At 38.0% G+C, this 14,217-nt stretch overlaps 1 protein-coding gene across 2 annotated transcripts; it reads left to right on the top strand.

The window, feature by feature from the left end:
- The first annotated feature begins 3,872 nt into the window (after window positions 1–3,872).
- Window positions 3,873–14,107, top strand: Cep290 (Centrosomal protein 290kDa). 2 transcript variants are annotated; one of them, XM_076772593.1, is made up of 23 exons: window positions 3,873–4,098; window positions 4,279–4,363; window positions 4,487–4,533; window positions 4,613–4,699; window positions 4,772–4,907; window positions 4,994–5,130; window positions 5,203–5,441; window positions 5,524–5,656; window positions 5,725–5,915; window positions 5,994–6,135; window positions 6,218–6,449; window positions 6,651–6,816; window positions 7,119–8,459; window positions 8,798–9,095; window positions 9,263–10,428; window positions 10,727–10,925; window positions 11,049–11,269; window positions 11,459–11,606; window positions 11,885–12,280; window positions 12,488–12,654; window positions 12,757–12,958; window positions 13,179–13,436; window positions 13,522–14,107. In XM_076772593.1, the coding sequence occupies exons 1-23, from the start codon at window positions 3,919–3,921 to the stop codon at window positions 13,594–13,596; spliced, it is 6,246 nt and encodes a 2,081-aa protein (XP_076628708.1). In that variant the 5' UTR covers window positions 3,873–3,918; the 3' UTR covers window positions 13,597–14,107. The 2 variants fall into 2 exon arrangements, with proteins under 2 accessions (XP_076628708.1, XP_076628707.1); XM_076772592.1 differs by lacking the exon at window positions 13,522–14,107 and having other exon boundaries at window positions 11,049–11,606; window positions 12,757–12,976; window positions 13,179–13,270.
- Window positions 14,108–14,217: the final 110 nt, after the last annotated feature.

Raw genomic sequence — 14,217 nt, 5'->3', positions numbered from 1 at the left:
AATTATGAGCAAGTGAGGGCAAAATATATATTAATACATTTTCGCAGCCATTAGCTCAGTATTAGCTACAATGGAAAACTGTATAGAATATTTTCGTACGAAAGAAATAATTTAAAGATATGATTTAAATAGGAAAATAAATTGATACAGAAATAGATTACTACTGATTTTTCCCGCTATGTTTTTCAATAACCGTATCAATTTGTTACACAGAATCAAATGTTATCTGGCCTCTTTAAGATTTATATAAAACGTTTTAAAAAATTTTTACAAATAATGTATATGTATTGAAATAATTATAAAACTACAAGACGTACAGTAAGGAGCATAAGTGAACCAATGACCACAAGTTTTGCATAAATCATTATTACTAGGAATATAAAAGAATAACAAAAAATAAACATTATAATTATTTTTATCACAGAAGTAGCATAAGAAAGATCTTGTTGTTTATGAATAATACGAACAATAGATTGACTCAGTTTTGCACCACGTCCAATATTTGACAATATTTAATATATTATTCATTTTTAATATTTCGTCCATAACCCTTTTGCTTGCAAAACTGCACTGACTCTCTTTGGCATATTTTCTATTAACTTTTTACAATAATCTGGAGATATTTGTTCCCACATTATGGCATCTTATATCTTAGATAGGTCGGAAAGTAAAAATGCTGGGCAGTCGAGACTTGGAATCGTATGCCGATTATCGCGAGGTTGTATTTCAGCTGTTTCTTTTTTACAAGAGCAAGAAGGAAAGGCTCACACTAGCGTTCTTTATCGTTTTCCCGAAATTGTGTGAAATCACGTACAGGTGACTCGTGCAGTAGTATATCCCTGCTATCCCCACCACTCTGTTAGACGCTAAGGAAATTCGTCGTCATTATAGTCGATTTCGATGCACTCAATTATGCTCGATCTGGCCACACTGCGCGCGAGCCCCCAATGCATGTAACAGAAAAAAGCATTGCACGCGCCTATTCTATACCTCGTCTAAGGAAATATATCAGATCGCTGGTTTATAGTGCATAAAGGCACAGACAAAGAATAAAATAGATGTTGCTTGCAATATTTGTTTCGTATTATACGAACAACGAATTCTTGAGTCCATTTTCCCCAGTTACGCCGAGCAGTCGACAGATGCGTATGCATAGCGCAACCATAACCATAATTACAACCATAATCACAGAGTGACCGATCTTTCAAAATACTAGTGTGTCGGATCAGTTTCATTGGCTTAATAATGTCAGCAATGGTAAGAATAAAATTCCTTAAAACAGTATTCTAGAATACGCAAGAAATAGGTACAGACGAGTAATAGGTTAGAACAGTCATTTAGCGAGAGTTAGTAACCAATAAGTGCAAATAGCTTGAAAATTCATGTTTTAATGTCTTCTATATGTTTCATATTCTAAAATTTCGATCGGTTACAGACGAGTAATAGGTTAGAACAGTCATTAAGCGAGAGTTAATCACCAATAAGTGCAAATAGCTTGAAAATTCATGTTTTAATGTCTTCTATATGTTTCATATTCTAAAATTTCGATCGGTTACAGACGAGTAATAGGTTAGAACAGTCATTTAGAGAGAGTTAGTAACCAATAAGTGCAAATATCTTGAAAATTCATGTTTTAATGTCTCATATATTTTTCATATTCTAAAATTTCGATCGATAGTTAACATATTTTCATATTATAAAGTAATTTGATTGTGGTTACCTAAGAATCGCATAATAGATCGATATTTAATCTACAAGAAATATCGAGAAACGAACATCGGGAAAATGGGATAATAAATCAGTGGGTAATTAAATTTTCATCTGAAATTTGTATACATTTCTTTTATAGCCGTAGTTTCTGCCTAAGGTACCCTCAATCACAGGTATCAACGACGTAATTTGAGATTCGAGGCTTAATCTTTCCTTTGGAAATAAACATTGAGCATCGAGGTATAGGACCACCCCCCACTCTCCGCTAATTGTAACGTACCGGCGAACGCCACCATGTCGTCATTCGTAACTTGGAAATTGGCAGGGAAAGACGTCTTGACGGTTTCACGGTTAATAAGGTTCGAACTTCTTACTTATCAACGTTTAAACGTTTCTAATCGTTGCTACTACTCTCGTTTACTCTGTATCGATGCCTTTCATTAGTATTAATAACGTTTCGTTAGAAATTCAATCGACATGAGAAAAGTTGAATCGGTTTTGTCAATCGAGTCGATCGACTCTCGGAAATAAATCACATTTACTTTGAGTTCAGCTGTTGCATAATTACAGAACAAGTATTTAATGCATTTATTCTTATTACAATTCATGATCGAATTCAAATACGAGGCACGTGCTATGTATTGGCGTGCAATCAACGCCATGTTATTTCGTAATCGTTTCGAACGAATTTCAAATGTGATATTTGTAAAATTTGATTATAATAAAAGGTGATGTAGATTCGTATACACGTATTTATTTATTTTTTGTCTTTTTATTGAATTATTAATCATACTAAGCATAATTATAATTCTGTAGTCGGCCATTGTTAGAGCAATTCGAGAATCGCAATTGATTCGAGAATCGACTCGCGTATGCCTTCTTCAGTCGTGTAACGGTTTTAATGGCGTCGTTAGATATTCGTACAATTAAAACGGTTTGTATTTTATTGTAGTTTGATCGTGATTGCATTTCTCTGAACATCATTTATTTGTTTTATTGATTTTTTGCAAAATCTTTATGAATTGTTGCAATTAGACTTGTATACATTTGTTGCAAGTTTGTAACACAGATATCGTGAATATGCTACACGAGCACGTGTAATTAACGAATTTTAATTGTTGAAAATTTCAAAATATTTATAAGAATCGTGACATATTATTAAATCCAATTCAATAAACATTATTATTCTTTCTAATATAATATTTTTAAACCGAATAATTTGTTCCTAACGATTACATTTATGGTTAATACTTTGTCATTGAAATTTATAATTGTTATGAATATTTTACTTTCATAATGCTGTTCTTGTATGTTGACTAATATGAAATTCTGTTTGCAGTTCCAAGAAAAGCAGTATTCTCTATCTTCCCTCTACTTTTAAACTTTTTCCAGAAAATTTGATGGTCGCGCGCAATGCGGCCTGTAGAGTCAGTGCTTGCTTCGTAAAGTAATTTATTGTTTTTTGAAGCACAATGGCTTCGAGTAAATTGTGATTTACATTTTACATATACGCGAAAGTCGAGTCAGTGTTGTTGCGCACGTCTAAATTTCTTCCCGATCATCGGGGCTTTCATGAATCGCGATAATAAAGTCATTTTTTCGCCGATAACATTTTTTACAATTTTTTTTTTATGAAAATGTACATCAATCGTTACCGGTATTAGAGTCAGTGTATCATTGGAAAGGAGTATTTGACGATGCTCCACGAGCGGAAAAAGTAAGTAGAAATCTTTTTGTTAAATATTAAATTTTTATAATTATAAAAACCGAATCTTATATGTTCTCTCTTTTTTTACAGAATCCTGATATCTCCCTGCCAGATTTATGGATCCAGAGAACATCCTCAATGACTTTCCTGGTGACTTCACTGATGATTTCTACAATTGGTAAGTTGCATGCTATTTTTTTCTTCTCAGCTATAGAACGAATTTTCATCTTTTGAAAAATTTTCTTTAACGACAGACTTTACCGAGGATAGTCGAATATTTGGATTAATAATTCAATAAATTTATTTCAATGATTTGTCTAAAATTTCCAAAGTAAATTATTTTATTGTAAGTTTAATGTTTATTCGATCATCTGTTAGATGTCAGGTTAGGTATTCATAACATTGTTACCATAGTGATTGCGATTATGCTCGTTGCTCGTAAACGTTGAACTTATGATAGAGAGGTTACAATAGTGAGAATTAATACAATTACGTGAAAAATGGGTCGTACCGATTTGGATCGAATATTATCTATAGATCCATCGTCATTAACAGATGACGATATAGAAGATCTTTACCCTGCTATGATCAGTTGTGATGTTGATGAAATTAGTAATCTACATAACCTACGAGTTCTAATGAAACTCTCTCAAGAAATACTACAGTACAAAGACAATCAAGTAAAAATAACTATTCCATATCTTTGTTGTTACAAATTATTATTACTAGACTCTTTCTATTGTTATCTATGCGTTAGATATTTAAGAAAAGGATACATGCTTTCTGATTCTTCTGTGGTCGCTCAATTTCTTGTAATATCTACCTAATATATGATATCCTAAGAAATATTTTTTAAATAGGTTGAGTCATTACTCTTAGAATGTGGTAAATTAAAAGAGACTATTACTTCATTGGAACCTGAGTCTGCTAAGCGTAGAAAGAAAGGTAAAAAATGTGTTGTACTTAGAACAAGATTTAACTCCGAACCATTTCTTTTTAGAGTATATTAAACTATTTCACTTGACAAGTATAATATTATAAACAATTTTTTTTTCAATTCTATGTCAGATTGGGATACATCTGATATAAAACATGGAACCAGCAATTTATCTAAAGTAAGATAAACTATTAATTGTTCAACTTTTGTAAATAGGTATTTACAATATTCTTTATAAAGTATATTGTTCTTTTAAGCATTCGGATATATCAGAAAATGCTGATTACAATGATGAATTACAAGGCAAAAATAAAAAGATTAAAATTCTTATGACAGAATTAGAGGTAAGATTAGGAACAAATGTAACATCATGGAAGTGGTCTGTTGATGTTAATTTGGTTGCATAATTTCTTTAGAGCTTAGAAAAGGATAATGTAATTTTGAAAGAACAATTAACAACGCTGACACAAGAGATGGAGGATGCAACACAAAAAATGAATGAGATGACAGAGGAATTATCTTCTGCTCAAATGAAATCTGTAGAAAGCAAAGGTTACTATAGGAAAGAATTTTTTTTTTATTTCTAATGCAATCAGATATGATTTCTCAGTGAAATCTAATCAGGTCTCTACTTTTAGCAAAAATATCGTATTTAGAACAGGAAAATACTGCATTATTTGCTCAAATTGAGGAAATAACTGCTCAGCAAATAGATAGGGATCGTGTAATAGATGAGTTTGGTGCAGCAATTGACACTAGAATTAACGAGTGGAAGGTATATATAATCATAATTTTAAACGAAATTATTAAATATTTTATGCGTCACGTTTCGTCAAAATTTCGTTAGGCAATACTGGATGGGAAAGATGCTGAAATACAACGGCTACAGGAAAATTTGTCACAGTCGGTTGTGCAATCTGTGACGTCTGTTAAGGAACAAAATAAATCTGAAATTGTTCATTTAAATGAGGAATTAGAACTTCGCGATAAAATTATAACCGAATTAAAAACAAAGCTATCCGAGGCTGTAGATGAAATTAACGAAGGTGCGACGCTTATAGAAAAGCTAAAAGCAGATGCACAAAAGTATGTACATTAGTATTAATAGGAAATAAACATACTGGCGGTAGACTTTGATTTATAGATATTTTATTAACATTTCGTATAGGGTGGGAAAGAATAACAAAAAGAAACAGTACAAAGATTTGCTAAAAAAATTGCAAGATGCAAACGAGCAAATATCTAACTTGCAAATTAAATTATCAGAGGCAGAAGAGGATGCTCGGTTAAGGAGCAGTAAAGTCAGTTTATCATACATTTTCTGTTTGAACAATATCATTTAGATTCTTAACGACCTTTTTTCATTTAGTTGTGCGAAGTATTAGCGACTCTACGAAAATACGAGGACGAAAATCAATCGCTAACCGATGCACTAAATGAAATAAAAGTATTGCAGAATGATCAGAAAGATAAAAACGCGCATATAAAAGATTTGGTTAACGTTGTTAATAAATTAGAAATGCTAAATTCGTATCAAGAAATGGAGATCGTAACTCTTAGGTAATTATGTGTTCATACTTACTTGTGCCCACTGAAATTTGTAGATGAAAAAATAAACATCGGCAATGTAAACTTCAGAGAAAAGCTAGGCCTTCCAGAGGACGAGTCAGTGTGTATACAGAATGTTTTAGAAAAACGTAAAAAGGAAGCAAAGAAGTTGGAAGTACTCATGCAACAAAATAAAATGCTCGCTGAAGAAAATTTAGAAATGAAATCAGACGTAAGGATAAGTCATCTACACGCGCTGCACTTCTCTCATTTAACCGAAACAAAAATTTTCATCGACTATGTTAATATTCTAGATAAGGATATTAAAATATAAACTAACTAAAACTTCAAAAGTGTTAGACTTCTCGGATAACACTGTAGACGGTAGCACAGAATTTTTACATTCGACTAAACTGCCAGAGTCCGAACTGCAGTCGTTGTATCCTAAAGCAATCATGCAACAGGACATGCAACTAGTGTTAGAAGAGAACGAAGCTCTCAGAACGGGCATGCATGAAATTTTGGACAGTATACGTAATCAAGACGGTGAATTTTCGCTAATTTTAATGGTACTTTAACGATGCACTGTCTTTTTCCATTCTATTCACGCAAGGATACACTGCAATACTCTTCATTTTCCGTCTATCTCTAACCCACATCTACTATAAAACACACGTATATTAACCACGTTTACGAATACTAGCTCTACTCCAAAAAAAAATCATACTTAACTGTTTGATATCTCAGGTAAAAGCATAGTGGAAGTACAGTCGAGTACGTTAGAAAGATTGTTAGAAGCGTTAGATGTGAGACATTTGGCTGGCTGGTATCATCCGGCAATGAGGTTGCAGGAACATTTAAATGTTGTACAGGGTAGTAATGCAGAATTGCGAGGGCAACTTAAACAGTTAAGGTACATTCAGAAAATGTTCGTTGCTATTGATTACCCATACTGCACACAATATTCCTAAAACATGCTCAAAACATTGTTTTGCAGTACTGGAATATTAAAAGAAATATTTCTAAAGTACTGCAACAGGTTTCCTGTGTTTATTATAGTAATGTGTTTAGAATATTTTCAAGGCATCGTTTCTGCAATATTGCATACGACAGCATTGCTTATTGCTGCTATAGTAGTTTGTGGAATACGTCGTGTCGTATGGGTAGTGTCAAAGGGTTCGAATCGAGAGGCTGAAGTTTAGGAAATAATTGCAGAAAAGAATTGCAAAGAAAGGACAAGGTATTTCAGACTTTAGCCTTGAACAATGGCACGGAGATCGAGAAAATGTACGCGGATGAATCCGACAGCGAGAAAACGATGATGTATATTTCCGAAATGAGAAGGTTGCAAGAGGCCTACGCGAACGAGGCGGACGAATGGGAGAAACAGAAAGACTCGTTGGTGCAGCAGAACGACGAATTGAGCACGGAGATCGAGAAGTTGAAGTTGCAACTAGATGTTTACGAGCAGAGTTTGAAAACTTTGGAAGAGAGCGACGACGAGGTTCGAAAGGCTTTCGCGATTAAAACCAAAGAGTACGTCGAAGCTGCCAGCGAGATTCTCATCGTGAACAGGAACAATGCTGCTCTCCAACAGCTGCTAAATAAAGAAACTATGAAATCCTATCAGGACCAGAAAGAGGCTATAAAGAACGAGACGTATTTGAGGAGAGCCTATGCCGATACAAACAAGCACAACAAGGTTCTCGAGAGGGAGGTTTCAATGCTGCAAAGCAACTTGTCCAACTCGGTTAGCAAGATAACGTACAACGAACTCAAGGAGAAGCACGACGAATTGAACATAAGATATCGTAACTTGCTGGAAAACGATATGCTGTTGCGAAACGATAGCGAAATAGAGATCTTGACGAACGACTTAGAGCTGCTGAAGCAAGAAAAGAATCAACTGATCGAATTATTACAGAAAGATTTTAGTCATATTAACGAGGAGGATTTAACTCGTCAGTTAAAGGAAGCTAAGGCGAACGAGTTGTTGGAGAAGCAACGTGCAGACCACGTGACGAGCTTGCACGAAATTTTACAGGTCCAGTTATCGAAAAGCGAAGAGAACACCAAAGAAGCGATCGCTGCCAAGTCCGAATTACAGGAGGAGCTGATCATTCTGCATAAAAGGCTCTCGAAAGACGCGTGTTTCGAGAAGACTACAGCTCCGGACGATAACAGGATTCAAGAACTAAAGGATAATAATGCCTCGTTGCAGTCGGAGAACGAAAAATTGACGAAGCTGCTCCAAATTTCCGAGGAAGCTGCCGAACGACAGTACTCGTTGAACACAATGAACACGTTGGAGCTGGACAACCTGAGGCATCAGATTTTGGACTTGCAGGCCGTCAGCGAAGACAAAGCTACGATTTCGAGGCTGAACTTCGAACTGACGAGCAAGACAACGTCTGAGATGGATCTGAACTCGCAGAAAACGCGACTGGAGAACGAAACGTCGTGTTTGCAGGAGGAACTCGACAAAGCAAGAACAACTTGCGAAGGTTTGCGCTCTTACGTTCAGGATTGTCGTAAACAATGCGAATCGCGTTGCAGGTGAAACTATTTCTGCGAAGTCGATTCTTCCCCAGCGGTCGTGGAATTGAAATTCTGTAGGGTTATTGTACTGAATTTTGACTCATTTATAGCTGGAAACATAAGAATGTTTAAAAATGATTATAAATGTAGTACATCAAAGAATGGAATAGTTAATTTAGCTTACTTATAAGCAATTTATTTGCACTGCGGTCTAGGCTTGCCAAACATGTAGTTTCGCTTTAAACTATTGTTTAAAATGAACATCGTGTATCAATATAATCATTGTCAGCCGTTTGGGAAGAGTCAAATTTTGTTTATATTTTATGTACTCGTATTTTACTAAGATTTATTTACAGAACGTACGTAGATATTATAGCGTTCTTACAGAACCAATATGCAGGTTCTTCTTCGATCAGTGCTTTAGATAGAATAGCATCGTTATCTTTGAAATTGAGGGACGAGCGACGAAACATTGATTCCGAATTAAAAAATGCTAGAGAGTGTCACGAAAGCGCCAAGGTGCAACAAGAAACGTTGACAAATCGTCTGCAAATTGTCGAGAGTTTAAAGGATATTTTAGAACAACAGATCGGAAGTAACAGCGTGCAGGATATTGTGCAGCATTTTTCCGAGTACTCGCAGTACACTTTAAACGTAGGTTTCTCGTACTAATAGTATCTTCCAAACCGTAAAAATTCTTTTTATTTTTGTAAAATGCAAATGCAGAATGTTCGAGAGTTTTTTAAAGATGCAGTTTCGATTTATTTTTGTAAAAACCGAAGTAGGTATTTCGAATAACACGAGTGTTAATAATTGACCAGGATTTCAAGTACAAGAGAAAAATAACGCAACTAGAGTACGAGTTGCAAATCGCAAATAACAAATTCATGGAATACGAGTCGCTAGTGACGAGCATGGAACAGGACATGATCCAGATACAGAAGGTTTGGGCGAAAGGACAAGACCAACAAGCGAAAGTGGACACGCGTAATGCGGGAACGAGTCCCGTGTGTTGCGAAAATAAAGACAAGTTGGTCCAGGCGACGACGACGACGAAATCGGGGGAGATACAGACGGATCCGTACAATTGTTGCCTGGAGAAGAAGGACACGAGCGAAGTCGAGATCCAGACTGCCTCCCCGCTGAGAAGAATGGGGCTAGAAGGAGAATCACCTTCGGAGGAGAAGAAAATAGAACAGACCGAAGGCACGGGATACAAGGACGTAGAAACAAAGCAAGAAGAAAAACTAACGCGCTCGGGAATGGAGACCCAGACTGAGCAGAGAGGACAGACAATGAAAACGAACGTGGAGGTGGAAGAGAACAGCGGGCACGAGGTGTCCTTGGTTCGCGAGCAATTAAGTCAGACTTTAAAAATCGCCTCCGAACGGTCTGCGACATTAGTCAAGTACGAATCGCAGATAGCGGAGTACCAAAGGAAGGTGGAGACATTGAACAAAACGATAGAAAGCAAGGATTCGCAATTAACGCAGAAGGAAACGCTGTTGGAGGAGTACAGGCTGTCGTCTCAGTCGCAGCCTCCCAGCGTCGACCACACCGACAAGCTTGCACTGAAGTCGACGATAAACAGTTTGCAGAAACTCGTCGGCCAGAAGGAAGAGACCATAGCCAGGTATCAGAATCTGCTGAAGGAGGATAGGGACGAGCACAGTAGAGCCGCTGCACGCCTGCAGGCCGAGATCAAAAGTCTGCACGCTCGGATTCAAGCGATGCAGACCGAGGTTCTCAAGTCTGTTCGACAACAGAGTGAAACGATCGAGTCAGAAAAATTGCTGACGGACGAGTTGGTCGAGATCGCGGTGAAAACCGACGCGAAGAGCAACGCCATGCAAACCGAGGAAGCTGCTAGGCTTCGAGAAAAGGTCTCGACTCTCGAGGCGGATCTGAACATCACCAAAGAACTCAGCGATCGCTGGCACTTGCTGGCTGAGGAAAGGCTGGGGCACATGGATCGTATGAGGGAAAGGTAAATGTAGGAACGAACTGGTTTTCGAAGTACAGTATCTCCCGCTTATATGAAACGATTTCACCCCAGTTTACGACTAATTTTTTTTTTTATATAACGAAACGAGGCTTATAAAATTAAGAGTTTTAAACGTGGCTTCGATTGGAAGTACTTCAAGTACTTCAAGGTTGTTTACTCTCTTCGTCAAAGTCGATTTTCGAAACGTAAACGCGCAACCTTTCCCAGAAACATAGAGATGACGCGACTGATTAAATTCGTTAGAAGCGGGAGTCACTGTACAGGCTTCTTCTTGCCCCAGGCTCGAAGAACAGCACAAAAACGAACTCGAAAGTTATCGCGAGGAACTAAAAAAGTGGCAATCCGAGGCGGACGTACTCCGTAAACAGCTGGCTGAGAATCGTATGTTGCTCACGAAGGGAAACATTTCGTTGATGAAGGAGATGCAGGAGAGAGATAGCAAAATTCACGAGCTGAGTCTCGCGTGTCAACAGCTAGAGGTATCTATACAAGGTGGCTTATAACGTCTGATAGCTATTCAGAAGACGTAAAAATAAAAATTTGTGTACCCTGTCCACGGTACGCCTAAAAGTTTAATCTCGTTTTATCGTTTCCGTGCAAAGAACGAGGTCGAGTTAAGGGAGTCTGCGACTAGATCTCAACGAGCAATAACGCATTGCGAGTCGGAAAGGAAAACTCACGAAATCACGTTGGCCTTTAGTCGCGATCAGTCGCAGCAACAAGCGCAGACGGAGATCGTGCGTAAGCAATTGCAATCGTTATTGGAAAAGGAGAAAACGTATAAGAATGAAATATCCGATTTGAAGCAACAACTCAGTCGCAGGTATTCTTTCGTTGGAAAAAATTTACGTATCGTGAGTCCGCGAGAAGCTAGGCAATGGGACGCGAATCTAGTTCAGAGTGTAATAATTCCGGAAACGTTGATCATTTTCTCGCGGGCGCACAGTACGTGGCACACATTTCTCTACACAGTCCAAAGAAGCACATTTACGATTAATTGCTTCTACCGTAGATACATGGCTGTTAAGTCGCAAGAAAAGAAAACTTCGCAACGCGAAACGCAGCTCGAACGCAAAGTAAAAAGTTTAGAAGAGGAGTTAGAGAGGGCGCGAACTCGGTTAGATCGCGAATATTTGGCCCAAGAAGCGAAGAAAGCTAAGGTACGCGCGTAATATCGCTTAGCACGTGTGAATTTCAAGATTTAATTGGCTAATAGAAATAGCAAAACAAACAAAACAGCCTTAACCCTTTTAGATTCAATTTATTTTAAAGCTGCACAAAAATATTGTTATTACAAAGCATGGATATAAATAATTTTTAACAGTATTGTTCGTTTCTGATTTTTATTTGCTGAATCGAACACGGAGCATTCTGTTTGTGTTTCTGAGATTTACGATCAGTTAAGTCTTGTATAGTAAGTATGAAATACTTCGTGTAGACAGCAGAGGAACTATCGCTATGGGAAAAGCAAAAGAGGTGGCAACAAACCGCCGAAAAGTTGAAAGAGAAACTCAAGGAAAAGACGGACGAGTACGGAAAATTACTTTTGAATTACGACAAGCTTCGATCGGTAGTGATGTGCATGGAAAGGGAGAAATGGAACTTGAAGAGCAAACGAAAAATGGAAAACAGCACCATAGCTGGAGGTCTATCCGCCAGACCTATAACAACCTCGCAACAGAATTTAACGGATGAGTTTCAGAAAGAGTGTCAGACTCTGCGGGATCGTATCAAAGAATTAACAGATCGATTAGAGAACGAGGACAACGAGAAACTTTTGCTTAAAATCGAAGAGCAAAAGAGACGCATCGCCGCCTTAGAAATTGTTTCTCAGGTCAGTTACTAGTTCGAGACGATTTGTTATCGTTGGAGACGAAACTCTGGGTCTGGGACTATTTCTACATTTGCATTTTTATTAGAAGTCACGGGTTTGAATCAAGGAATTAAATATACTCCCAGCCCTAGCAAGTTTCAGTACTCGTTTGATAAAACCAGTGTCAGTCGATTGGATCTAGTTTTAATATTTACGAACGTTTCGTAGGGTAACAGCACAGTGGCTATTCAATTAGAAAAATTACAAATGGCCAAGGACATTCTCGAGAAAATGAATTTAGCCATCGAGAGTGAAAATTTCGAGCTTAGGCTCGAATTAGAAAAGGCAAACGCGAATGTGCCGAGGTTGAGGGAAAAAATCGAGCACTTAGAGAAGTAGGTGTCTCTTAAATTATGTTTTAGGTGTATAGGAAGCTCGAAAATCGATTTAGATGGGTGGATCCATGAAAGTTGCGTTACATAGTCTTTTCTATCCAGATATATAGAGCTGTTGAAAGTAGAAAAATCGTCGGATTCGTCGCCAAGGTTGTTGGACAAAGATATTCAAGACCACGGTACGAAAAAGTCCACCTTGGAAATGGAGAAGACGATTTTCACGTTGAAACGAATCATCGAGAAATTGCAAGTGGAGAACAAGCGATTGAGGATGGGTTCGAAAGCTAGCTACCTCATGCATCAGGCACGAAAATAACGTTGCGTTCGCGTCGACTATTATAGCATTCGCGGGAGTTAACCCTCCGTTGCATGAATTTTATTTTATCTTTCGAACAAAAAAAATTATTACATTTTCTTTTGCACCACCTTTAAATTCCAAGATATTATCTTTCCAAGGTATCGTGCTATTTGTTCTGGGAAATACTGCAGCGGAGGGTTAACGTTTCATGAATTTCCGTGTGTAGGGCAAGTTCTCGTGTAGACAGAGCGAGAGCATTCTGCAAAAACAGTACGAGGAAGCGCAGAAACGCGTGGTAGCGTTAGAAACGGATTTACAGCTGGCCGAGCAGAGATTAGCTGCTTTCGAGAAGGCACAGAGGGAGGATGATAGCGGGGAGATAATGGTTTTGAAGGAACAATTGAGCCAAAAGTCGGAGCTCTTAGATAAAGTAAAACATTTATTATCGAGGGCGGCCGTGAACGAAAAAAGTCTTCGGCAGCGTGTAAATATACATTTCACGGAGAATAAAAAAAACACGATCGTTAGCGAAAGGAACAACACAGTACGAAGCTCGTGTGATTTTTCAGGTACAGCAGCTGGAATCGAGGCAAGCGTTGTCCATCATACCCGAGTGCTACGTAACGCCTGCTACTGCGGAATAGTCATCGTTCGGTGAGTGGAATGTTCCTAATGATTGGTTAATTGACGAGCGTATCGTAGGGAGTACGAGAGATCGGTCTCACATTAAAAATAGTTGGATCAAAAAAGTTGTCCAGTCTATCGAATAGCAATCCCTTTCAGGACTGATCTTTCTTTCCTTCCACGGTAGACAGCGTTACGATTACGGTGAGATCGGTCCGTTTCTTGCATTCTTTCCTTTTCGACAGTTCGAGCAACGCGACGTCGCGTTTTCTCTTCGTTTCGTAAACTAGGTTCGATTTCGAAGATACTCCCGTTTTGAATCTTAGCAATACGTGTTGCACAAACATACTGGAGAGCTTGAGAGAGTGTCCCCCGACTGGAATACAGATTTATCGATCGCGGAAATGGAATTTATGGACGAAGGGGCGTCGTTCAGGGGTGATTCTCAGCTCTTCGCAGTACCAATTCGAAACACAGTCGCAAATAATAATCACGGTGTACTCTGTGCCATCGAGATTGTGCTCGGGGTCGGGGATCGTCGAATCAAAGAAAATGTGATCTTAAGAGTACGAGGAATCGCGGGCGAAACGCGCCAGGTTCTGTACCCCTAACTAAAGTTCTCTCTGCGAATTTAGGCGGGA

The sequence above is a fragment of the Colletes latitarsis genome, chromosome 9 (assembly GCF_051014445.1).
Source record: "Colletes latitarsis isolate SP2378_abdomen chromosome 9, iyColLati1, whole genome shotgun sequence".
Lineage (NCBI taxonomy): Eukaryota > Metazoa > Arthropoda > Insecta > Hymenoptera > Colletidae > Colletes > Colletes latitarsis.
Note: the sequence above shows the minus strand (reverse complement) of the source record. Positions and strands in the feature narration are given on the sequence as shown.

Excerpts from the sequence above, each read along its gene's own strand:
- Cep290 (XM_076772593.1), top strand. The coding sequence starts at position 3,919 with ATGGGTCGTACCGATTTGGATCGAATATTATCTATAGATCCATCGTCA. Across the intron at positions 5,916-5,993 it reads ATGGAGATCGTAACTCTTAG|AGAAAAGCTAGGCCTTCCAG; the intron begins GTAATTATGTGT and ends TGTAAACTTCAG. Across the intron at positions 10,429-10,726 it reads ATGGATCGTATGAGGGAAAG|GCTCGAAGAACAGCACAAAA; the intron begins GTAAATGTAGGA and ends TTCTTGCCCCAG.